The sequence below is a fragment of the Rhopalosiphum padi genome, chromosome 3 (assembly GCF_020882245.1).
Source record: "Rhopalosiphum padi isolate XX-2018 chromosome 3, ASM2088224v1, whole genome shotgun sequence".
Taxonomy (NCBI): Eukaryota; Metazoa; Arthropoda; class Insecta; order Hemiptera; family Aphididae; genus Rhopalosiphum; species Rhopalosiphum padi.
The window spans coordinates 13,610,647-13,637,670 of NC_083599.1; the positions used below are offsets into that span (position 1 = coordinate 13,610,647).

Genomic DNA, 27,024 nt, shown 5'->3' on the forward strand with positions numbered 1-27,024 from the left:
ATGGAAGGATGGACATACGTTGAACTAGAACACGTTAAACGGTAGATCTCATAAACCTTGTTTTATAACACCTAATAACACCTATTTGGTTATTGAAATGAACAAAATTGGTAGGGTTCGCGGTGACCCGTACGTAATTGGTAGTACGGTCTGAAGGAGGTACAGCTGCTAACAAGATAGGTGGTAATAAATTACTCGATCATTTTTTAAGATCCAGATCAGTAACTAAACTTTTCCTTGTATTGTATGTATTACCACTTTAAAAAATACTCGTATTAGATAAACATCAATAATTGTAAAAAAAAAGACATTTGGATTTTGTACTTTAAAATATAATAAAACAACTACTTTTTATTCTTATTATCTATTAAAAACTATTTCTTTATATCAGTACCTATCTATATTATATCGGATTTATTAATTTATATAAGTATATTTATTTTTCATGCCACCCCCCCATGACAAAATCATTTGACCGCAACTGCTGGTTGGACACAATCGTAAGGTAAAGAGGAAAAATAAAACAAACAAAAAATAACTTACATTTGCAATTGTGTTTAATTGTCTAAAATTATGAAATTATTTTGTATAAATTATAATAAAGAATCTATACAAATGCTATGCTTTAACAAAAAAATTGCTAACTAATAAGAGTAAAGCAGAAGGAAGCTAATATGGGTATGTTTTAATACTTGTCATTTACGTTAAAACGTCTATAATAATATTACGATTATTAGAATAGAAAATATTAAAAAGCTTTTGGTTTTAAACATTTTCTTTTCTCAGTTACTTGTTTTAAGCGTTCTTGTATTTATAATAATTCATTTGCTGTTCTCTTTGTCAATTATATGTTTTTGCAAAATATTGGAAACACAAAATAGCGTTTTTATAATAGATGTTATTACATTTATTTCTAAATCACCTCTGTTTTTAAGTTATCTAGCATATTTGTTTAAAGGAATTATCACTATAACTTCATTAATGATCCTGAGTATTGTTTTCCTCAAGTTTTTTTTTTTAGTTAAAAAGAAGTGAACAGTAAATGTAAAAACAAACCCTACTATAAACTATGAGTAAAAAAGCCATCCAGAAAAGAGTTTAGGGGGTGAGCCGATTGCTCCTTCAAATATACATTTGAAATTTGTAATACTATAAAAATAAATATACACATACAATCTATTGGTGTCTACTAAATATATTACAGTAAGATAGATTTATTCATAAAATACATAGTACAGAGTGTTTTGTTTACAATAATTTTCAATCAAATATTTTTTAGCTTTTTAATACAGATCCTTATTAACAATATTATTTTACACAATGACACAATTATTTTGGGTTCGGTTAGGTAATTTTCTATTTACCAGATATGAGCATAGCTCAATTTGTATACATATCCATAGGCGCAACTATAGCTCTATTTCTGGGTAGGTAGGCTAAAGTGATATCAATGACCTGTTAGAGCTTTGCCCTTAAACCACTAATATTGATTATTAACACTAACATAAAAACTGGGCGGGCTAAGCCCACCCAAGCCCTCCCCTAGTTGCGCCTATGTACGTGTCAGTTCTTATTACTATAATTTAGTAAATGATAGCATGTTATTGTATTAAATAATAATAATGTGGTTACTGTTGAGCAGTTTTATATTATAAAATAGTAATTAGTGTTGGTATATTCTATACCACATAATTATTTATTAAACAATAAGCTATTTGTTCATTTGTTATTAAAATATAAAATAAACCATAAAATATGGCTTCTGTATTACTTAAGCATATTATATTATGTTATAAAAATATTGAAAAATGCTTGTTCTTAAAATAAATTAACGTAAACTAATGAACACGGTATACATGGTACAATAAAAATAAACTTATGTATAACATGTCTAGCATTACATAGACATAAAATAGTGAAATATAAAAATAAAATAAAATTATAAAACAAATAAATTTTAAACATAAATTAAATATATTTCGCACATAACGCGGATATACATTTTTTGATAATAGAATATTGCTAATTATAGTTATATGGAACTTCTTTATAGGTTTAAAAGTATCTAATACTTTTATTATTATTATTTTACTAAGCTTTAACTAAATGGTTGATAATTATTACATACATAATATAAAGATATGGACTAGGCTTAGAAACATCTGGAGACAATGTAATTAAAAAAAGATACCATATAAATTACATATATTAGAACTTTGGAACTATCATGTGCACAGATACCAAATATTGGCTATCACTTTCTAACAATGTTGGGACTAGGGAACTTATGGAAAGTTATGGAGAAAGTATAGTACATGAATATTTGACACCAGATAATAAAATGTTTAATAAATTTAAGATTTTTTTTTAAATCTTAAAAAAATAAAAATTATATTATTATATTAAAAAAATTAGTAGTACACTATGTTGATATAAATATTTCAAAATAAATAACAATATTTAGTTTGTTAAAGAAAATTAAAAGCAATTATAGTAGTGTCACAGCAATCCGAAGGGAATTGAGGAAAGGGGTCGTTCAGATTAATAATTTATTTGCTCTACCTAAGACTCCTCACAAGAGGCTATTTTATTTTTATTTTTTCGACAAAAATGAAATCATTATAAGCTAACAACAAACATATATGATATGTAGTCATAATAATTGTTATGATTATTATTTTTTAGGTCTATATAAGTACAGTAATAGAACAGTGATGATGTACACTCAAAACTGACCGGATTACCATGCTTTTTGTATTAGCCCATGTTCGGATTACGCAACTCTACTGTAATGTATTGTTTTTTTATATTTTAATTATAAATAATAGAATATTATACACAAAAGATAATTTTTAAAATACATTTAAAATTGAAATAATAAGATCAAATACAAGCAAAACAAATTTAAGTACACTTTTAGTTATTAATAAATAAGTACATACACTCACTCAACCTACACATACACTTTTTAATTACTTAAATTTAAATATTAGTCTACAGAATTGGTCTACTGCTGACCACCTCAAAATACAAATAATTCTAATGTTAAAGATTAATAAGCTTTACCTTAAATCAGGGATGGGCAACTGAAAGTTATTAGAGCGCCAATTTTAAGAAAATTAAAATTTAGCGGGCCCTTAGAGAGCAAAAAAAAAAGATCATTCAAAATATGCATTTTAATTTAGCATAGACGTCTATATAATTGTATGATGTAATTTGAAAATGTAGCACGGGCCAGAAAAAAAAGGTTTGCGGGCTGCCAGTTGCCCACCCCTGCCTTAAATCATTAAAAAGGATGACATTTAAAACAATATAACTATTGATGAAAGTTTATTAACAATGAAAATAACTAATGTACGATAATTAAATATAATTTATGACATGGACATTTATCAATTAGAACCAATACTTTAAAAAAAATGTTGTACAAAAAAATTAATTTTATTTATGAATAAGTATCATACATATAATTAAATAAACTAAAAAAAAAGGTAAAATGTATTAATTATATTATGGCACTAATCAGTTTGTTCAATGTGTTAATATATAATTCAACACATTACTATAATAGGGATAGTTAATTATTTAATTAACTATTAATATAAATATATTAAATATATCATATAATTTAATGGTTTGAATAGATAAATTTGTATAGCTTTTTTTATTATTTTAGTAATCAAATAAACTTCAGTCAGGTAAATATATAAAGTATAAATAGTATAAATAGTAGTTGTAATTTATACTATCACATTAAATTAAAAAAAAAAAAATTCTTAATAAGAATAATTAGGGCTTGGATTTTCTTAGCTAAATAAATCCTTAAAAATCATTTTAAGTAGCCACTTAAAAATCATTTTAAGTAGCCAAAACAAGCAAAAAAAAGCATTTATTAAATTTAATTCTAAAAAAACAAATTTAAATTACACATGAAATTAAATATTAAGGAAGGAATTTACAACCATACATTTGGTCGAAGTTACTTTCATTAAAACTCATCCTATTGGGTGCTAATATATTTTTATATATAGAAAAAGACCTTTGCACATAAATTGATAATTTTCCCTTTCCTTAAGTCGTAAATACAAGTGTAATTATGATCATTAAATTGTGGATAAAACGATACAATTTCGACACAATAACGATAGTTATTTTATCAGTCATCCATTTATTACTGGTTTTATAATTTCTAGCAATAATAATATAATACAAGTATAATATACATAGAAATAAGTTAAATTTTCAAGAAAAATATGTAAAAATTAAGAAAAAAGTATTAAATAGGGGAAAATGCAATATCTTGTAGGTTTTGTGGAAAAAGGCAAAAAACAGTTTACGTCATTGAAATCAGAATAATTTATCTTTCTGTCACATTCCCCTCAAAAGAAGCATTTGCTACAAAATCCGAGCCCTATTAATAACAATAATACATAATATTTAAGTCTCAATAATTAATGTATCACATTAAAGCATAACATTTACACAAAGCACATAATATTATTGAAAGGCAAAGCTGAAAACGTTAATACATTATTTAAACTAATTTAATTTAAAATAGTTCGGGAAATAAACTATCAAACTATCAAACTAATTTTATTATCTGATTAGAATTTAACAACTAAAGCAAGTTAAAGAGTTAGAAGTTGTAGGTAGATTTTAATTCTAACTATTTTACTTTAGTAAGTGACCAGTCTTAACAAAAATGTAATTGCTTATTAATGAACAATTAATCTTATTAGTTTAACTATTCTTAAGAGGATATCAATAAACCATAATCAATAAAAAAAAAAAAAATGTTTACACGAGTAAAAACAATACACATACATGAAGAATAAAAATTTAAAAGTAGGAAAATTATCTGTTTTAAATACGTAGTTGTGTGGCCACCTCTTAGTATTCTTATAATAATTTTATCAATAATAATATGACATGTATAAATAAAATTATTTTATACGCTTCATTGGTTTTGGCTGCTTTTATAGATAAGCTAGATAATTGTTTCATAAAAAGATGGATTATCTACCATTGTTGAAAAATTAGAATCCTGGCATACTCGCTGCTGCAGGTTCCTGCATATCTAATAGAGCATATGTAACACCAGTAACACCTATATAAAAAAAAATAATAAATAAATTCAAAATTATTTATTTTTTATACTACATAATAACAACATAGTTTGTATACATTTATGTAAATAAAATATATTGTTACTATTTTACTTTTTTCGAGGTTTCCGTCTCGGTGGAGCGAATTAATTAGAAATAGTATCAAAGAAATTTTTTATCTAATCAAGGTTTTACTAAACATATTTACCTTTAATTATTAATATTTGAAATACAAACATTTTTAAATTATATGACTAATTTTTATTGGTCTTCAATTTAATAACATGACAACTTTAAATTACCTAGTTCAATAGTACAATAAATAGTATTTACTATTTAAGTATTTAAATTGTTGAATTAAAAATATATTAATTTGAATACTAAAAGAATATTGCTGATATAATTAAATATTTTTATAAAACACAAAATTAACTTTTTTCTTTCATAATTATTTTTATCAATAAGTAATATGCAAGAAATCTATGAAAAAGATTGATATAATAAACAATAACTCTAAAACTAATAGTTTATATTATATAAGTTACTAGCTTAATCTTTTCAAATCAGAAAGTTGTTGATTAATTGTAGAAAAGTTTCCTCAGTAACCTATTATTTATTGATTTAATATCATGATTATTTAATGTTGACCTTATATATAAATTACTCAGCTAATAAAAATATAATGTATTGCCTTAAAATTAATTAAAATGGTTAAGAAATAAATAACATGTTGTATAAATATACAATACCATCAAACATTGAATATGGATTGTCAGGAACTTTTTTTTGACGACCAGTTGTTAAGCACCAATCAACAAACCTTGCAGCTCGATACAAATATTTAGCTTTCTGTAAAAATAATATTTATTAATAAAGATGAAAAAATAGAAGAGCATTTTATTCTATTGAACCAAATTCTACAAATAACATCTAGTAGAATATAACTTTATAAAGTTAATTTTGTCAAAAATATAATATTGATAAATCATAAATAAACAACATAATATTTTAGTCTGTAGGCCATATTAAATTACATAATTTTAGAAGTATAAGTGTAATTATAGTGTACAATAGATGTCAAATTTATACAACTATAAAATAATTTAAAAATAATTAGAATTTTGAACAAATCCATTATAATTATAATTGTAAATGTTTATTTTAATTTTAAATACAAACAACATTAATTTATCATCAAAAATATATGAACAAAATCTTCAAAATAAAGTAATAACTGCTACAAAGTTTATAAAACAAAATTCATTGAATAATGAATTGTTTTTATTTTTTATTAAAACATTTTTAAAATAAAAATAAAACCATGATTTATTAATAAATTTTGGTTTACAAAGTTACTATTATCTAAATTATCTATATACCATGGATACATTATTATAAATAGATACATAGTTTGGAACAATAAAGAATTAAAATTAAAAACTATTTAAATTGTATAAACTTACTCCAGTTAATTGGAAGAGTGATATAAAAGAATAGGAATTTCCACTAACACCATGACACAGTCCATATCCTTTAGTCAATAAACCACGTTGCCATACAATATTAGCGAATTGTTCTGCAGCATTGAGGTATTTTTGGTCTACAAAAACCTTATGAGCAAATATAACTTATTATTCAAGTATACATAATATTGTAGTCTATCATAAGCTGTCAAAATATTTTATATGTATGAGCAGTACCAATGATTTTATAATTTATAATAAAATATACTTCTATTATTTTTATTTATATTATTAAATCAATGGTAGTATTTATAATATAATATATAAATATTTTTTTTTATGTTGATATTGTAATTTTAAAGAGCTAAAAATGTTTTTATTTTTATAAGCATCCAAAGGAAGATTAGATAGTAGTATTATAGTACTATATAATCTTAGTACTTAAATGAAAAAAAAAATAAACAACTACACACACATACTTAAAATACTATATTAGATTATTATATTATTATTATATATTTATATGTAATTAGATTACCAGAGCTAGAAAGTTATAACACTATAAATTGCTTAATAAGCAAAATAAAAATGTAAGCAAGATTTATTTTATAGAATAAAATAATAGAAACTATAGATACAGTGGATTAGCACAATAAGTCTGATAAGAGCAGTACAATACATCTGACAACAATTTTATTTATTAGAAATTAGAACTATTTTATTTTATTATTAGAAATGAATAGAATAAATAACGATAATGACCAATAACGTACCTACTATTTGAAAATCAAAATACATGTTTTCGTAACTTAATTAGAGTTATATATTTTATTTTATTTACTATAAAAAAAATATCTCTATAAATAATACTAACAAATGATACATGAACCAACAACGGAAGAAATAAAAATGGCAATTGATATGCTAAAAAACAGTAAAGCACCCGGAGAAGATGATATAACAACGGAGTTACTAAGAAAGAGTGGGAAAGCTGTGATGAAAAAATTAGAACAAATTATTATAAAAGCATGGAGGGAAGAAGAAATACCCTAAGCCTGGAATTTGTCGATCCTATGCCCTATCTACAAAAAAGGGATATAATGAATTGCGACAATTATAGAGGCATCTCGCTTCTAGATACATCGTACAAAGTTCTATTAAATGTCCTCCTTAATAAACTCAAGCCATATGGAGATGAAATAGTCGGGGAGTACCAGGGAGACTTCAGAAGGGGAAAATCAACGGTGGATCAGATACATATTGTCAAACAAGTAACGGAAAAATGCTACAAATATAACCAGGAACTATTCATGCTATTTGTAGATTATAAACAGGCATATGACTCTATTAATCGAGAAAAATTATGGAAAGCCATGGAAAAGCTTGGGGTACCAGCAAAAATTACAAGAATGATAAGAGCATGTGTTCAAAACTCTAAATGTATGGTCAAATTTAACGGCCAACTGTCGAAGGCATTCATTATTAACGGATAGAGATAGATGGAGGGAAGTGGTGGTTGCGGCAAAGGACCTGAATGGTCTATATTAAGCCAAAAAAAAAAATAAAAATAAATAAATAATACTTAAGCCCTAAATTAATAAAACATCATAAGAAATTTGTCATTATGTGCATAAAATAGCAAAATTAAATTTATTATACAACATCAAGAAAGTATGAAACAAATTTAAATCTTACTTTCAATATTCTATGACTTACAAAAAAAATATGCATTTATACTAGAACTTCTGAGCCTAGACAATTACTTAATTATTGATCTAAATTTCATAAAATAATAATATTTCAATGTTATTGAATTAAACATAATAAACATAAAAAGTAAGATTCGTTTATTTAAATTCATTAAATATCCCTGGTATACCACAGAATACAAAAAAAATAATGAATACCATACAATTTAGCTTTATTATAATTTATAATTGTTGGTTAAAGTTACACGATAAGCATAAAATAATTAAATGTATTAGTGGGTATATATAATAAAATCATTTTTTTTTTTGTTAAGAAGTATTTAGAGAAACTATTCAGAATACACAAAGTATAAAATACTTATCAACTTATAATAGTGTTTAAAATAGTACTAGTCTATTTAAATTAATGTATTCGGAAAATTTTGGAGTATCAATATTAAAAAAATATAAAACATTAAAACACAATATCTAATATTTATGATATTTAATCTCCAAATATATAAATTTAAGTTTCTTACTTTATAAGCTAGTGCATAAGTGTGTGAGACACCTGCAGCACCATGACACCATTGAACTAATTGATCAGGATCATTACACAAAGAAGATGGTAAATTTCCAGATTTATATCTTAATGTTAATAAGTAGTCGAGGGCTGGCTTAATAAGATTGTCTAGTTCATTTTGTGTTAGATAAGTCTTCGCCTTAAACATATAAAATACAGTGACAATATGGAACAATTGAAATAAATAAAATACTTAATTTTATATTATCATGATAAATAGGCAGTCATGTAAAGTACTTTAATAAAATTATTTAAATAGTTTTTAAGTACTCAAATACATATTTTAAAGCTTATATATTTTCTATTTTCAATTTAATAATTATTGTATATAAAATAATATTTAAATTTTAAGTGACTTACAGATTACCAAAAACCTAAAAAAAACCAGATGAGTAATTTATAGTTAATTTAAATTAAATGGTGTAAAGCACCTTGTAAAATCAATGTGTAATATAAAAATGCTAAAAAAATATGGTATTTGTAAAAAATTTAAAAATATATTAATATATCTATAAATGCTTTTTAAAGTATCCGTATTTTTTTATCAAATTTTACTGAATATACAAATATATATTTTAAATACTTAACTAAATAAGAATCTGCACTTGAATATATTTAAAAAGTATTTTTTACAAGACTGTGTGTAGGTATTTAATAAAAACATACCAGAAGAAGGCAGTGTAAAACACCAGATAAGCCTTGAGCTGCTCCTAAGTATTTTTTGTTGTGACATTTGTATATGAGAGAAGTTTTTTTTGGTTTATCTTTTTCACATGCTTGTATACCATTGTTTAAAATTGCTGTCACGACCTGTTTTATTAATACATTTTACTACAGATCAAGCCAATAATAAAAACATAATAGTTTTGATTTGTTACCTTTCTTATCAATTTATCTCTATCTGGGAATTCCCATCCCTGCCTTTTAAGTAATAGTAAAGAGTATAGATATCCAGCTCGTCCATAAAGTAAATTATCGGGCATTTTGTTATTTAATGCTATTGGCAACAAACTCACCACTCTAAATCAAAAAAAAAAAAAAATTAAAAGATAATATTTAAAAAAAATATATAAAATCATAAAATAAGGTTATGATATGATAAATACTTTTGAATCATTTTTTTTGCATTTTCCATATCACCAAGATCTCGATAAATTTCAGTAGCTGTCACATATATACCAGATTTCCCAGTTAAATATGTTACACTATCAGAATTTCCATCTAATATTGACAAACATTTTTCAATAATCAACTTAGCCTAAAAATATAAATAAGTATATATAATATGAAAGCTTTAATAGCTAAATAAATTATAAACAGATGGCTTACAATACAATCTTATCCAAATAAAAAAATTTAATTAGTTATGTTACAAAAACCACAATAAAAATTACAAATACAAGGTAACTATTTTATAAAATGCATTGTAATCTAAGCTATGTGCTTTTTAAATCTCAGATAAATAGTATAAACATTAAACATATTACAAATATAATTCTCATACTCAAAAGAAAATTTTTAGCTCGTGTTTTAGTATAAGAAAAATAAATAAAAATTAGAGTTAATTTATTATTACTATTAGTTAAAATATTAAAATTGAATATCTTAATTAAAAAATATAGGTAATAAACAACGAATACATTTATAAAATATTAATATTTAACTGGTAAAACAAACCTCTACAGTTTTGTTGTTGTCTTGTATTTTGTTACCATAAAAATTGAACAACAAGGCAGCACCTGCCATTCCTGAATATACAGACTCTACAGTAAGTTCATCTTCATTAGGTTTTGGTTGTTTTAAAAACCTTTGAACTTCTTGATCTATTATATAAATATGAGCATCAATAAACTCATTAATCTTGCATTGAAACATATCTGTAGGATTTAAAGTTTCTAAAGCATACTGAAAAATAATATACTCATAATCAGTAAAATATCAAATAAATCAGTCTATAAATTATTACAAAATGCATGTAAGGATATTATTTATAAAGACATTAATTTACTGTAAATTAATATATTAGTTTTTAAAAAATACTTATCGAAATAGTTGCAGTCATTAAGAATTTATAAAATTAATAAATAATTATTTTTTTCTTCAATATACCTAACTTAATTATTTATGTAAGAAGAAAGAATGTATTTCTTTTAACTACAAACTACAATATTATTAAATTTACTTAATTGTTAAATTCATGAATTGTCTTTGTAATGATTCAGTTGTATATTTTTAGTGCATTATTCGTAGTAGATACTTATTGATAAATAATACATTTTATTTTACATATTTGATACGCTGAAGTCTTGAAGTACATATAGTTAGTTAATTCGAATAATCATAAATAAAAATCACAAATAACTGATTGGGTCTATACATTCATTTATTGGGTTCCTAGTCAGTTATATTTTTATGGTTCTAAAATAAAGAAAACATGTATTACCTTTTTTTTAATTACAAAAAATGTAATAATTACTAACACAAATAGCAAAACCTCTTGCTTTGGAGATGTAAATACAATGAGAAATTTAAAACTTGGCCAAAAATACCAAGTTATTTTGAACAATATCAATTTTTCATATCTTTAATTGTATAAGTATCTTTTTTTAAATTTTTTTTTATTATTATAAGAATTTCAATTTATAAGAACTCCGTATACCAGATACGAGTGTAGCTCAGGTGGTATATGTATCAGCTATTGTTAATGTATTCTTAATGTAATAATATACTTATTGTATCATATAATTGTAATTAATTTTGGTTGAAATAAATAAATAAATTTTAAAAAAAAATTATAAATTAAATTTTTTAATTAAATATTTAGGCTGGAACTACATATTCTTTCAGATTTAAGTTATTTTTAAATAGTGTTCTTATGATAAATAAATTACAGTATGTACTATGTCTATAATATTTATGAAATATAAAAAACTTAATAGGTAAAATAGACTGAAAAACATAAAAAAAATATGCAATAATAACTGTCAGCCTTTACAGACAATATGTCAAGTACATGATAAATCTATTCCTTTGAAAATATAAACTAGAGGTTCCAAATATTTTTTTCTCGCTACTTTTTGGTCCCAGATAATTAAACAAACATTTTAATTTCTTTTATTTCCAAATTACTAATAGATATATTAATTTTAGAAATACTTTATATTGTTTTTGTTGGCAATGATAAAAAGTTCAAATTTTCATAGTACACCTTAAACGTTATCAGTCACTATGACTTAGTTTTTAATTTATTTTTGGATTGCCTGACACAATCCTTTTCAAGAATTATTCAACAAAAAGAAATTGAATACAATTTAAGATAAACTTATAAAACTATATTTATTTTTTAATTTAATTTGTCTATTACACTATATTGTATATTGGTTTTAAAATAACCAGCATTAAGTCTCCAACAGACAAATTCAAGAGTTAATTCATTTTTTTTTTATAAAATATTTTTAAGTAATAAATTTATATTAATATTATTTATTTATTATATTATCAAGAATAAAATTATTTTAAATGCCTTTTTAATAGTGTCTAGCTAGGTCATATATGCATTTTTACATTTTTAGTTCATTAGAATTCTAAATATCTAACTCTAACTATTATGCATACACATTTACACATTAGAGAACACTAAGACCTAAGCTCTAAGATTTATAAAAAACAAGAATATAACACTTTCCAAATGTAAGTAGGAAGTACCTATACAATTTAGATAATGTATTTTAACTATAAATAACAAATGTATTATTTTCATATTGGTACTTATTACAATCTAATAAAAAATGTTTAACTTATTTTTATTGTTTTGTATTTGTATTAATTTTTGTTAAACATATTAAGTGATTAATAATAATTATACTTTCAGTTTCGTTATATCTATATTTTTTGTGTTATTGTTAAAGTATCAAATACAATGTAATAACAAATATTGCATATGTTTATTTATAAGTTAATATACATTTTTACTAACTATAATTTTGTAAATAATATGTAGATGATTGAAAAAAGTTATAATATAAAATTTAATCATATTAATAGATTTTATTTTTGTTTAATATTTTGAATACAGTATATTGTAATTGATAGTACCAGTAATTAATTTAATACTATTTAATATCTGTATAATATAAAATGCATATAATATTTCATTACAAAGTTACTAACTTTTTGTTCAATAAGAATAAATACTTATTTATTATTATCATCTAAGTTTTGTGTCGCTTCTTGTTATATTTACGTGTTAATTATATTTGTAGAGTAAGTATTTTAGTTTAATAAATAAGGATTGAAATATAATAATACTAATTTTTTCTTACACTGTTATTTCTTTATTTTTTTTTTTTTTTTGAATATTTAAATTATAGTAATTATGACATATTATATCTGGAAAAATTAACGTTTAAGAGGTGATATATGATGATGTCAAGGCCTTGCACCAGAACTAACTTGAACCTGTAAACACTTTTAAAAATTAAAATTGGAAACTCACATAAGTAACCTAAATATTTTCTTATTCTAAAACACCAAAATTAACCGAAACCAGAATATTTGTCTTTTCAAATTTTTGGTTAATTTTAGTTTAATTATGTAAGTAGTTGTTTAAAAATAAACTAAATAGATATTAATTATTAAACAACTTAAGTACAAACATGCTCAACATATAAGGAGACTTGGTTATTTTAATGACGTACAAGAAATTTATTTTTTGATATACAGTAGTGTCAATGGTACAGTGAACACAGTAATCCGGATGGCACATAATAAGTAATATTTTCAGAATTTCAGAATTCATTTTATCAGAACTAATAAATTGCTCGTCAGTTTGTTAACTTCTACTTTTTTTGTTGTCTGATCTAGTCAAAAAAAAATTACTAATTTTTTTGCCAATATATATATCTATGTATTGCACATCTGGACGTCACTTGGTCTGAATTCAAATTCTGGTGCAAAGCCCTGGTTAAAGTGCAATATTACTTTGGTTGATATATACTTTATAATGCTAACTTTGGTATTTTTAAAATATAATAATTTCAGGATTTATTTTAACTACACAAATAAAATTGATGATTATATAGTGACTTTAGGGGACATTTCATCCTAAGTTTGCTTCCAAATATATAGTGTATACTTCATTTTAAACTAAAATAAAAATTCTATACCAAAATATATTTTGAAGTAAATTATTTAAAGTATATACTATTTTATTACCATATAACTTCCAAAGACTCAGAAAGAGATTATTTTTCTTTTAGTATTATAACAAATAAAATATAATTGTAAAAAAGAAAATATGTGTCATGCCAAGTTTTTAGAAATTAAAATGTTAGTGGTGATTCTTTAAATTTAAATAGGCAGTCGATAATATAATAGATACCTATTAGCCATTATATACTTTTATAAATTATAAATTTATGTGAATTAAACATTTAAGTTGTTAGTTATTGAGCTATAATTATATGTACAAAAATCTAATAATAATAAAAATAAAAAAAACATCTAAGACAGTTGGCAATAATCAACATCTCTGTAATAAACTGGTTTTAACTATTTTAATTTAAATACCCAACAGTTTATTTTTATTTTAGTGATTAATTTGTTTTTGTATAATCAATATAGCAAATAGGTCTAATACAGCAAAGTTACTTCTTAATACTTTATATATTTCTCAAGTGTACATATTTGTTAAGTTAAAAGCACTTTATATTTTCTACTGTACAATTAGTCTCCTATTGTAACTTACAATAAATCCTGAATAATTTAGCGAACCAAAAGAGTGAGTATAGTTAAATTATGTTAATAACAAAATAAAAAGTAAATTAAAAAAAAATTTAACCATTATGGTACGCAATGATTTCATTTTATTTTTAATATTATTATAATAATTTTTAATAAAACAGCCTTTTCAATTTATTTTCTAACATATTTGTTTTGTATAATATTCAAATATATCTGTGCCTATGCAAAATAAAATAGTAAAAAAGAGTTTTTAAAAAAGAATACAAACATTGATGTACAACTAACAAGTACATATAAAATATTACTCAGAAAATGAAAATGAAAAAATAAAGGTTTTATTCATAACACTGACCAAGTTAAATGCGTTGAATAACAAGGTACACAAGTGCAGATCTAGAATATATTTAAGGGGGGGGATGACCATGAGTGTACTGTATTTTATCAGCTACTAAAAAACAAACATCCTAGAATTCATCAGTGTGGCAGTCTACAAGTTGTTGGGGGGGGGAGCTATCACCCTTTGGATCCGCACCTGTAGGTACATGATACCTTTTGAATGCCCACATTTCACTTAGTGAAAATACAGTGAGTTTCGCTTAATATGATCACATTGGTTTAGATAGTTTTGATTCTATTAACCGGTTGATTCTGTAAAACATTTTTTTTTTAATTGATGAGTTTATATTTATACGTATGTTTAAATTAAATTAAAATAAAATACATTTAAAATTAAGTAAAGAAACTATCTATTTCTGATTGTACTTGAGAATCTACTAATTTAATTTTCATATTGGGCTGAAATTAAAATCCATATTCAATTAATAGGTATAATATATACATGATTTTTAGTTATTTAAAATTAATAAATAATAATGTATGAACATTGTACCTATAACTTTTGGAACAACTGAAAAGTATTGTTTTCGACATATTTTTGAATAGCTTCTTTTAACTTTATCAAAACAATTCTTGGTACTTTTTAGTGAAAGTTTGAAATACCATTAAAACAATAAGAATGTTCTTAAAAATTATTTAATTATCCGGTATTTGGAGTTTCTAATAAAAGGTTAATTTTACATTAGTAACATAAGATTTGGTTTAGGATTTTCAATTATGATTCCAATAAATGGTTGGTTCTATAAACCAGTGATCACATTAAGCGGAACTCACTGTACAATTGATAATGACACCAATATGCATCATCTGCTACAAATACGTTTAATACCTAGTAAATTTATTACCCAAAATGTTAACTTTTGCTTAAGATTAAAATTAAAAACAAATTTTTCTCAAGTTAAAAAAATTAAATTTTAAATTAATATAAAATTGGACTATCATGTCGTATGCGCTCTACCAACATTGCGACTGCAGTATACGCTCTACTATTTGATTGCTCTCTACCGTGTCTTACCATTGCCACTCAACAACTATACTTAGATTTTAGACTATATATCTCATAATAAATGGACAATGCAATGATGTTAAAGTGGTTTTAATGACAAACAAAATTTTTTTTAAATAAGCGAGTAAATAAGTAATATATTTTTAAAAATTATTTTATATTATCATCATTTGTCATTCATTTCATTATTATTAATAATCATAAATAAAAAAATAAAAATAAAATACTTGTGCTATTCTTTCAGAAATACACGAAATACATTAAATTTGTCAATAATAAGGATATAAATTAGGTAATAGAGCGCATACTACAAGCTTCCATAATTGTAGGTAGACTGTAATCTGTGGTAGAGTACACATGACAAGATAGCCCATAATTGCTTTAAATGTAATACAAAATTAGTATTGTACACACAGTTAATACGCCTACTTACATATATTTTAAGTGATCTTCCTACTACTTCATTCGCTTTCTCATCAGATAGTAAACTCAGTTCATTTCTGTAATTTCTGCAGACCTCAAGTTTTTGCTGATTGGGTTTCTTCTTGTCCACCATCATACATATATTGTAAACTACTCCACAAAAATGTATAAATTAAACACATTAATTGTGTTAATAAATAAGAATCATAATGTTTGAAAATTGTAAAATTTTTAGTGAAGTTTTTTTCCAGTTTCTATTGTGATGCAATCATAATACCTACTTTTGCAGGTAGTATAGTGTTATTAATTTAAATTTGTCTAATCTTTTACCTAGATATTTCTATCTATTGAGGACAAACCTCAATCAGGTTTAGATAAAATATCAATTTTCACTCAGTATTAAATTAAAATTATTAATTAGGTGGTCAAATAAATATATTAGCAGTCAATGAAAAAAAAATATTATATCATGTAGGTAAGTAGGTACCCATCATAGACAAGTATACCCATTGATATAATTAGGAATAAAATATCTCAGTGGTTTTCAACCTTTTTAGGTCCTCGACTTCTTTTGATTTTGAAATAAAATATACGGCTCCCATACGAACATTTAAAATAATCAAATTTTTATTATAAATAAACATGTAATTATTAATGATAGAAAACATTTTTAAACAATAATAATTTTAATATTTAGTGGGACGACTGTGTTTATTTTTGTTGCATAATATGATAAATCATGGCATACATTATTAAGGTGCGATTCTCATTTCCTCATTTCCAAAATTTTGGAAATGAACAATAAGTTGTGATAACGATAAGTGTTCTATGACTAACAATTTGACAGATTCTATCATTTTAATTTTTTTTAATTTTTAGCGCGGCTCTTTTGATAATAACCGACGAAGCCCCTAGGAGCCGCTACGCACAGGTTGAAAACCATTGAAATAGCTTATACCTAAATAAAAATATAAAAATTTAAATTGTGACAAGTACATGGTTAATGAAGAATATTTTCAAATTTCAAAAATAAAAAAAAAAAAAGATTATTACTTATTGAATTATGCATTAAGTTTAAAAAAAAAAAAAAATGAGATTTATAAAACAAAAATAATTGGAATTATGTACGATGTAGATACATCATGATAGTATTTTAAAATTATATAGTAACAATACAATTGTAAGCAACTACCATTTCACGAGTTGTATACTTAAGAGAATATTGCACACAATCGAGACAAAACACAAATCTGTCAACCTAATCACCCAAGAAACTAAGTACACCTCCATTAATTAATTTTCGGATTTCGTACCCGACTAGTATTAAATGATGAACAGTGGTAGTGGTGGTTGTAGTTCAGTCTTCTTCACTCTTCAGTCTTCAGTGACTAAAACGTATTATAATACTACCTACAACAATGCATTTCAGCAATGTAATTGTAAAATTGAAAAAGAAATAGAGCTGCCGGTTCAAGGCTTCCGGTAGACGAAGTCGGAGGCGGCCGCCAGCCGGGAAGCTTTGCTATCCGACACTCGGACTCGGACGCGTAAACGGGTCACGGGTAGAAGATCCCGAATAAAAAAAGAAAATAGTCGCATAATCATTGTTGCGAAATCGATACGATAGTTGTAGTACGGTACGCGGTACCAACAATCGCGACGACCGCGTATCGATAACACTGTTTTGCTGTTCGCAACAACACGTAAGACTGTCTACAATAATATTATGGTCTATGGTAATGTTGTGGTAGGCGTTGGTGATAATAAACCGAAAAATTGCGTTTCAGAGTTGCAGGCCACAGAATAGATACCTAGAGACGGGCCCGCCATTCCACTCGTTCCAGTTCTGTCGTGGGCTGACAGGGCATCGCAGATATCGAGTACAAACAACCATCTCAAAAATAATATATTTTTACAGTAATAATCTATATCTGCGTTGTACTTGCTCAGACTACCACGACCGTCAACTGGGGACCGAGTGGCGAGTACCGATCAATCGTCAAGAGCCGTTCAGACTTCTCTGTGTGCCGCCACCACCGTCGTATCGTCGGTAAGTCTGAATAATATTTTTCGTAAGACGTCTTGGGTTTCGTGGCGGCCGCAGTGGCGAAATCCGTTTCCCTATCGCAGTCGTTATTCTCGTTCAGATAACAATATTTAATTGCTGTCCGGTCAACAACTCCTAAAGCATTATCAGGGCTCAGACCAATTAATAAATCATTCCGATCGTTTTCTATTTTTTAATGCGACTAATACATTAGATATATCTCTATAGCATAACGGACAAGAGATTGTCAAGCTAAAGGATCGTCCGATAATGTGTTGTATACTCAATACGCTCGTACGACTACATAAGTTACAATATTATCGTCTTTTTTGGTATCATCGTATATCGTATCGTTGACTTACTATAATATTATAATTATTTATTTATGAATTATGATTGAATATCGAATAATTTTACATCTCATTTTCTGATGCAATAGTGTTAGTTGCATTTCAACATCGATCTGTTGTCTTTATCTAATTTCTTTCTTTGTTAATCTCTACTACATGATATTATTATTGTTTACTATTGCCGTAAAAGACCACTGATTGATCTTTACGTTCTACACATAGTATATAGTACAGTAACTATACTTTAGCAAGTGGGCACTAAATATTTTTTCTCTCGTTTTTTTCTTGAAATATCAACAAAAAAAAGATAAATTATAGGTAGGTACCATAGATATACTTTAATTATTGCAGTTTCATTATAAGTATATAATATGTATTTACATAATGCTTAAATGGTATTAATATTAAAATAATTTAACTTTAGTTTACCAAAGTGTATTTTGATAGGTATAGTAGAACCTCAATAGTCTGGATGAATTCAGACCGAACATTGTCTGGATTACAGAAGGTTTTTCAAGAAAACCTACTCAAATGACTAAGATTTTTACTTTATTTCCGTCACCTTTATAATTTATTGCACTTTAAATTACAAAAATAGGTAAATTAGAGGTAGGTAATAAAAATCACGAAATTGTTTTTGTCGATAACAATATTTTATAAATTAATTGGGTTCTGGGAATTCCAAATAAACTACATAAGTTCATTGTATTTACTAACAAATGAAATTATATGCCCTCCAAATTATTGGGGGTCCCAATTATTGAGGCTCTACTGTACTTATATTTGTTCAGATTTTGGAATCAAGTAACATTTTTTCTCAACTCACCACTACAAATGTCCCTCCCACCGAAGCATATATCTCCTGCTGAAATTCGCTATATAATATCTAAACTCCCCAGGAAAAAGTCTCCTGACTATGATCTAATAACTTCTGAAATACTCAACCAGCTTCCAAAAAAAGTTATCGTACTTCTCACCTATATATTTAACTCAATGCTCCGATTATCTTACTTCCCTATATTATGGAAGTTTTCTACTATCATACTCATTCTCAAACCAAAAAAACCACCTGACTGTCCAACATCATATAGACCTATTAGCCTGCTTCCAATACTATCGAAAGTGTTTGAAAAAATATTATTAAAAAGAATCTTAAACATTATCGCTGAATCCAAAGTCTTACCTGACTCTCAGTTTGGTTTTCGTACCAAACACTCCACGATACATCAAATTCACCGTATAGTAGACAAAATATAATTTTCTCTAGAAGAAAAACAATATTGCACTGGGGCCTTCCTTGACGTTTCTCAAGCCTTTGACCGAGTCTGGCACGCAGAGCTTCTATTTAAGCTGAAACTCATTCTACCGTCTACTTATTATCTTATACTCAAGTCCTACCTAGAAGATCGTTTCTTCTCGGTACGTTATGGTTCATCTAATTCCTCACCAAAACCCATAAATGCAGGAGTCCCCCAGGGCGCAGTCACTGCTCCACTGTTATTTAATATTTTCGTATCTGATCAACCCACGCTGTCCACTAGCCTCATCGCTGACTTTGCCGATGACAAAGCTATTCTAACCAATAACCATGATCCATCCATTGCTTCCTCGCATATCCAAGAACACCTATCCCTCCTCGAAAAATGGTATAAGGAATGGGGTGTGAAAATAAACGAATCTAAATCTATACAATGTACCTTCACTTTTAGGAAGGGAATATGCCCACCTATTACTTTAAATGAGCAAATCTTGCCAACCGCACAGAGCACTCACTATCTAGGCATAACTATTGATCAACACCTCGCATAGTCTCCTCATCTTAGCAGCAAACTGCTATCCTTAAACAATCGATTTCGTCTTCTTCGCTCTCTCCTAACCTCCAACCACATAAAACTACCAACCAAGCTTCTAATATATAAACTTTATCTTAAACCAATGTGGACATACGGAATCCAGTTATGGGGCCCTGCAAAAATTTCAAACACTAACCGTATCCAATGCTTCCAATCCAAAACGCTCCGAGCTATAACTAAAGCACCTTTCTACGTGTCCAACCAGACCTTACATAACGATCTTGCCATCTCACCCGTCTGTGATGTAGCTAGAACTTTTTATAGACGATTTAACTTATCTGCTAAAAACCATGATAATCCCCTAATCAAAGGATTTGCATCGGCAAACATACCCGACAATCCTAGGAAAAGACTTAAAAAGGCGATGGTGTCGGGACCTATTAATTTAGTTAATTACATAATCTTTATTTTTATTTATAACTTTATTGTTAACTTATAGAAATGTATATAAATAGCTGACAAAGTGTCTTCACTGGAAGGCTTCTTAAATCTGTCCTTTCCTCAAGCCACTTATTCAATTATCTATTTTACTTATTGTTCATTTTATGTAACAGATTGTAAATAAAAAAGTAACATTTTATTAATTAGTATTTTTTATTTTATTTGCATTTCTTGTTTCTAAAAGATATTTTGTTACTTAAATATTGAATTTCAAACATAATATTAACATTTTTTAAAATATTGTTATTATTGTTGTGAGAAAATTCTTATTCTAATTAGATTTACCGTTTAAAACTAACCGCAAACTATACCAGTTTAATAATATATATGTTACGGTGAAACGCAAAAACTGGTAAATGTCGTCATTAACCAAAATGATTCAATTATGTAGGTAAATGTTGTAAAAACACATATTTTAAATTCAAATGTACATATTTCACTGGTCATTGACGTCATTTACCTAAACTTGTGGTAAATGAAGATAAATTTCAAATAACAGACTGATTGTTTTAATATAGGTAGATTCTATATTAATGATTTATTGTTGGTGGGTGATTTATTTTTGAATCTCATCATTTTTGATTTCAATGAAGTTAATGAAAGGTTAGGTTAATTGAAATGAATAAAATAGGTGCATATTATTACAAATTATTTATTTGTACAGTTTTGGTTACCATGACATTTTGAATTACACAACATTTCTGCTGTTTGTAAGCACATTTTTTAGTAACACAACCAGTTTTACAATTGCATTGATTGAAGCCTTTTGATGATCAGCTATTTATTGTCCAGCGGCTTCACGTAATGTTATTTCCCTATCTTTAATTTTTTTTCTTAGCTTCATCTAGTTATATATTGATATTTTATATACTGTAGTACTTTATACTAAAATAAGAATATTTTTTTTTGTTTGTTAAAGAGAGGCATTTTAGTATTTTAAATTTTTGGGGAATACTTGACCCAAAAAAATTTAAAAACTACTGGTCGAAAATGTTCAAAAACAAAAATAAAATAGTCATACCTTTCAGTCCCTAATTAAATTTGATACTTGTAAATTTCTTCATATAAATCTGTTAAGTTGAAACTGATGACTCAACTTTATAACATAATAATTTTAAAAAGGAAATTAAAGAAACAATTCAAATTTTTTATTGTTTGTTTTTATTAACTACCTGGCTACTATAAATTTCAGTTTATAATTTTTTTTTAAATTTAATTAAAATATCTATTTTGTACATAAATCATTCTTCAATAAATAATATTATGTATTATATTACATTAGAGGATTTTTTTTATTCACTATCTATAACTAACCAATACTGATATATATTTTATAAATTGATAAATAATTTTGGATTCATTATCTTTGTTTATATTTTTTAAATTTAGTATTAACCATTTAAAAAATGTATTACATTTTACTTCAACTCAGTACTAACATTCAAACTACTGTTGCTAAACAAAATAGAAGGTTACAAGAACTAAAAGCAAATCATACATTTTCTAAAATAGGTATTTAATATACAGTGTGATCACGATTTAAGGTACCACTAAATATCTCAGCTGGATGACCTTGTATTGAAGTAAATATTTTAGAGGGCCTAGGGGATACCTAAATACACATTTATTTATGATTTTCTATTTTCTTTTTACACTTTTGGTGTGCGTATGCGCAATACAACTTACATTTTTTTTTAATGAAAACACCTTTATTTTTTTTTACATATTCTGATAGATTATTTTTTTTAAACGTTTTTATGTATAAAAAGTTTTTATTCTATTTAAAATAATTGACCAAATTAGAGAAGTCACCATTTCAGTTTATGCATAGTTCATGTTGAACGAAATTTTCACTTATAATAACCACTGGAAATAATAAAATAAATGTTCAATTTACCTTATCTATTTACAAATAATAATTTAATAATATCGTATGTCATCCAGATAGATATCTTTAGTATGTGATAATTTTTGTTTCGTTGACTGCTATAATACAATTACAATTTTAACTATTTTTATAGTAGAATTCTATTTTATTTTTCAATAGTTTTAATAACAATAAAATAATAAAATAATATAATTATTAAGAAATAATAAAATAAGTTTGAAGTAATTAAATATTATGTTTAGTGTACAATTTATTTTTTTTTTTCATTGTAAAACTATAATAATTAAAAACCTATAACAAAAAATTATTAATAATAGTAATATTAATATTATAATACAAAATAAATTGTACCTACTAAATAAATTTATCTTATAAATTGTTCAAAATCTTCACTATAATGTTCTAAATATGATTCAAGTCGCCTCAAAAATTCAGTCGTAGTTGCCGCCTTGATTTGCTCTTCTCTTAAAATTTCACATGCTGCCTGTATTTTATTTTTTAAGTCTTGAAGATTAACAGGTAGATCTGGGTAAACCATAGTCTTCAAATGTCCCCATAAAAAAAAATCCAATGGTGTTAAATCTGGAGACTGTGTCAATCAAGGAATGATGCCATGAGTACCAATCCAGCGGTTCGGAAACATTTAATTTAATTGTTGTCTAACAATAATTGCATTATGGGCTGATGCTCCATCTTGTTGAAAAAAACATATGTTCTTGTGTGTCTAATGAAACATCTTCCAACAGTCTTGGTAGTTCGTTGATTAAAAAATTTAAATATCGTCTGCCATTGTGTCCCATCATAAAAGTATGGTCCTATAAGCTTTCCACAAACTAACCCACACCATGCATTAATTCCCCAGACCATTTAAAAATTAGTTTCACGTGACCAATGTGGGTTTGTATCATCCCAGTATCGATGATTTTGTTTATTCATAATGCCATTGGTAAATTTTGATTCATCACTCCAAAGAATGTGATTGACAATTAGAGGATTATAAAGAAATTGAATATTGAACCAAGCTATAAATTTGTAGTTTTGCACACCAAAAGTGTAAAAAAAAAATTGAAAATTATAAATAAATGTGTATTTAGGTACCCCCTAGGCCTTCTAAAATATTTACTTCAATACAAGGTCATCCAGCTGAGATATTTAGTGGTACCTTAAATCGTGATCACACTGTATATACATTATTTAATATTTAGTACCAATTATTTCAAATATTATATATTAATATAGTATCTGTGTATGTTGGCTCCTAAGAAATTGTTCTCAGATAAAACTATTAAAAACCTAGCTAATATAAACACTGAATAAAGTAAGGACTTTTTATCTTTGTTGAATTAATAACATTTTTAAACCCATATTAATAAATAAAAAAATGTTGGTAATCCAAGATATATATTTATTGATCCCTAAGAAGTTATTGATTTCGTGAATCAAGTCAATAAAAATAAAATATATAATATATATATATATATAATTTTATTATAAAAAAATATAATGCAAAAACTCTAACATTTGATTTTACAATTTTAAAATTTACATAATTTGATCAAACTGTTTCTATTTTTTTTACAGGTTTTTTTTTATTGAAACTTGAAAGTTACCATTTATTATGTCGACTCCTGCCAGACGTAGACTCATGCGAGACTTTAAAAAATTACAAGAAGATCCACCCGCAGGGATCAGTGGCACACCAACTGATAACAACATTATGCTGTGGAAAGCTGTGATATTTGGACCCCATGATACTCCATTTGAAGATGGCACATTTAAATTGACAATAGAATTTACTGAAGAATATCCTAATAAACCCCCAACAGTTAGATTTGTTTCAAAAATGTTTCATCCTAATGTTTATGCAGATGGAGGAATTTGTCTTGATATATTACAGAATCGTTGGAGCCCCACCTATGACGTAGCTGCTATTTTGACATCTATACAATCACTTCTTAGTGATCCAAATCCTAATTCACCAGCTAATTCTATGGCTGCCCAATTATATAAAGAGAATCGCAGAGAATATGAGAAACGTGTGAAGATGTGTGTGGAGCAAAGTTTTATTGATTAGAATTTATTAATAAAACATAAAAAAAAACAATTAGTGTGCTACTAGTTCTTATAAATTAAATAATTGAATGTTTATCATGATTATTACTATTATTCCAGTGCATCAGAAGAATAATTTCATGTGAAAATTTTTTTTTTTGCATAATTGTATGTTAATTGAATTATTATTTTTTTTTAAGGTATATATTATTGACACACAAGTGAAGTTAAAATATTATAACTAATTTAAATGTTTTTTAATGATTAACTTTATAATCATAGCTTATTCCAGAAACATTTTTTTATTTGTATTTTACATTTTGAATTTGTATATTTTTTCTATTTACTTTTATAAGTTATACTTTATATCAAAATGTATTTGTACTTTTTTTTGCTTTTATTATTGTAAAATGTATTATTATTTTTTTATCCATTGTATAATTATTGAAAACATGTCCAAGTTAGATGCATAATATTAATGATCACCTAAACAGTTTGAGTAGTGGTATTACATATAATATACATACTTGAATTAATAAAATAAATACAAAATAGCTCATTATGTTAACATATTATCAAAGGTATTATCGTTTTTAAATATCAGAAAAATTGTAATGTATTTTAATATGTAGGTAAATATTTATACTCGTATTTATATATTGTACAAGTTATTTGTTATATTATGAATCAACATATAAATACAATGTATAATTTTATCCTAAATATAGAACTTTATAATGGATATAGTTTTATTGTTCATATCATTCTAATCTTATTTTACTATATAGTACTACTAAAGGTTTATCTAAAATAAAAGATATTGACAAATTTATTAATTGTATATGAACAACTATTGGCAGTTTTACACTTATACATATGTGTGTAATTAAGAGTTAATATTTTATAGTATAAACTATAAATTAAGTGAATGTATAAAATGTGCAAGCGCTAATGCCATATTTTTAAGTGAAATTTTTCAAATTAATTTGTGGGAATTTAACAGTGCATTTTTTTTATGATTGCTAAGTTGTGATGATTAGGATCTGTATTTGTATGCAAAATATATTATAGAGTATACACAAATCTGTCCACAAAAAAATTAAAAAAAAAAAATCATAACATGTTTATTTTATACATAAAAATAGTTAGAAAATGCTATAAATTTTCTAAAGATTTACAAATTATAAAGTATTTTTAATTATAGTGTAACTAATTTATTATGAAAATATTGAAATAGCATTAATATTATAAAATTATAAAATAGGATTTAGCATTGTATTAAATAGGTATTCAGAAAATAATAATTTTTTCCATCCCATTATTCAATTATATTTTAGACTCGAAATAGTCAGATTACTTGAACAAAATTTGGCACTCATTAAATATGCTATGCGCTATGAATATTTACCTAACCGTAATAATTGTATGTTGGTTTAATATGCTATCTACAAATAAAAAATGTCTTACCTTTATAATGCTGTACTTCAACTTTGTAAATTTGTTTTCATTAATAGTGTGTATGTTATGTATATTAACTTCTTACAGCTGTGAGTATTTAATGAGATTTTTTGAATTAACTTCTTTCAATTCACTATCACACATTATTATTGTTTGATTTTAATTTTAGTACATGTTTGTCCATTATGCCTGGAATACATGAGGCTAGTTTTTCAAGCTAGCTATTCCCAGCTCTTATCCTGACTTGACATGCTAGGCTAACTAGAATATTCACTAGCTTGCTAACTTAAAAACAAAGCTAGTATTACCTTGTTATCCTTGCTTGAAAAACTAGCCTCGTGTATTCCTGGCATTAGGCAATAAATTACGGTATTTTAAAAAACGTAGGTACACACATTTCTTTACTTTGAATGATAGGTATTTCGATACTAATAATTCATAGTTGAAACATTTATTTTACATTGATAATTAAAAAATCTTAATAATATAATAACACAAATAACCACAGTTAATCCGCATATAATCGACA

General features: G+C 25.5%; 2 protein-coding genes across 6 annotated transcripts; one reads left to right on the forward strand and one right to left on the reverse strand.

Moving 5' to 3' along the window:
- Positions 1–1,177: 1,177 nt before the first annotated feature.
- Positions 1,178–27,024, reverse strand: LOC132924050 (lanC-like protein 2). 5 transcript variants are annotated; one of them, XM_060988121.1, is made up of 11 exons: positions 26,891–27,024; positions 26,505–26,628; positions 16,417–16,556; positions 10,517–10,744; positions 9,946–10,097; positions 9,718–9,859; positions 9,506–9,649; positions 8,796–8,978; positions 6,569–6,715; positions 5,855–5,954; positions 1,178–5,107 (listed from the first exon to the last, which is right to left on the reverse strand). In XM_060988121.1, the coding sequence occupies exons 3-11, from the start codon at positions 16,540–16,542 to the stop codon at positions 5,037–5,039; spliced, it is 1,293 nt and encodes a 430-aa protein (XP_060844104.1). In that variant the 5' UTR covers positions 16,543–16,556; positions 26,505–26,628; positions 26,891–27,024; the 3' UTR covers positions 1,178–5,036. The 5 variants fall into 5 exon arrangements, with proteins under 5 accessions (XP_060844104.1, XP_060844103.1, XP_060844102.1 ...); XM_060988120.1 differs by having other exon boundaries at positions 26,505–27,021; XM_060988119.1 differs by lacking the exons at positions 26,505–26,628; positions 26,891–27,024 and adding an exon at positions 17,720–18,060.
- Positions 18,153–25,779, forward strand: LOC132924051 (ubiquitin-conjugating enzyme E2-17 kDa-like). Its single transcript, XM_060988124.1, has 2 exons — positions 18,153–18,456; positions 24,567–25,779. The coding sequence occupies exon 2, from the start codon at positions 24,604–24,606 to the stop codon at positions 25,057–25,059; it is 456 nt and encodes a 151-aa protein (XP_060844107.1). The 5' UTR covers positions 18,153–18,456; positions 24,567–24,603; the 3' UTR covers positions 25,060–25,779.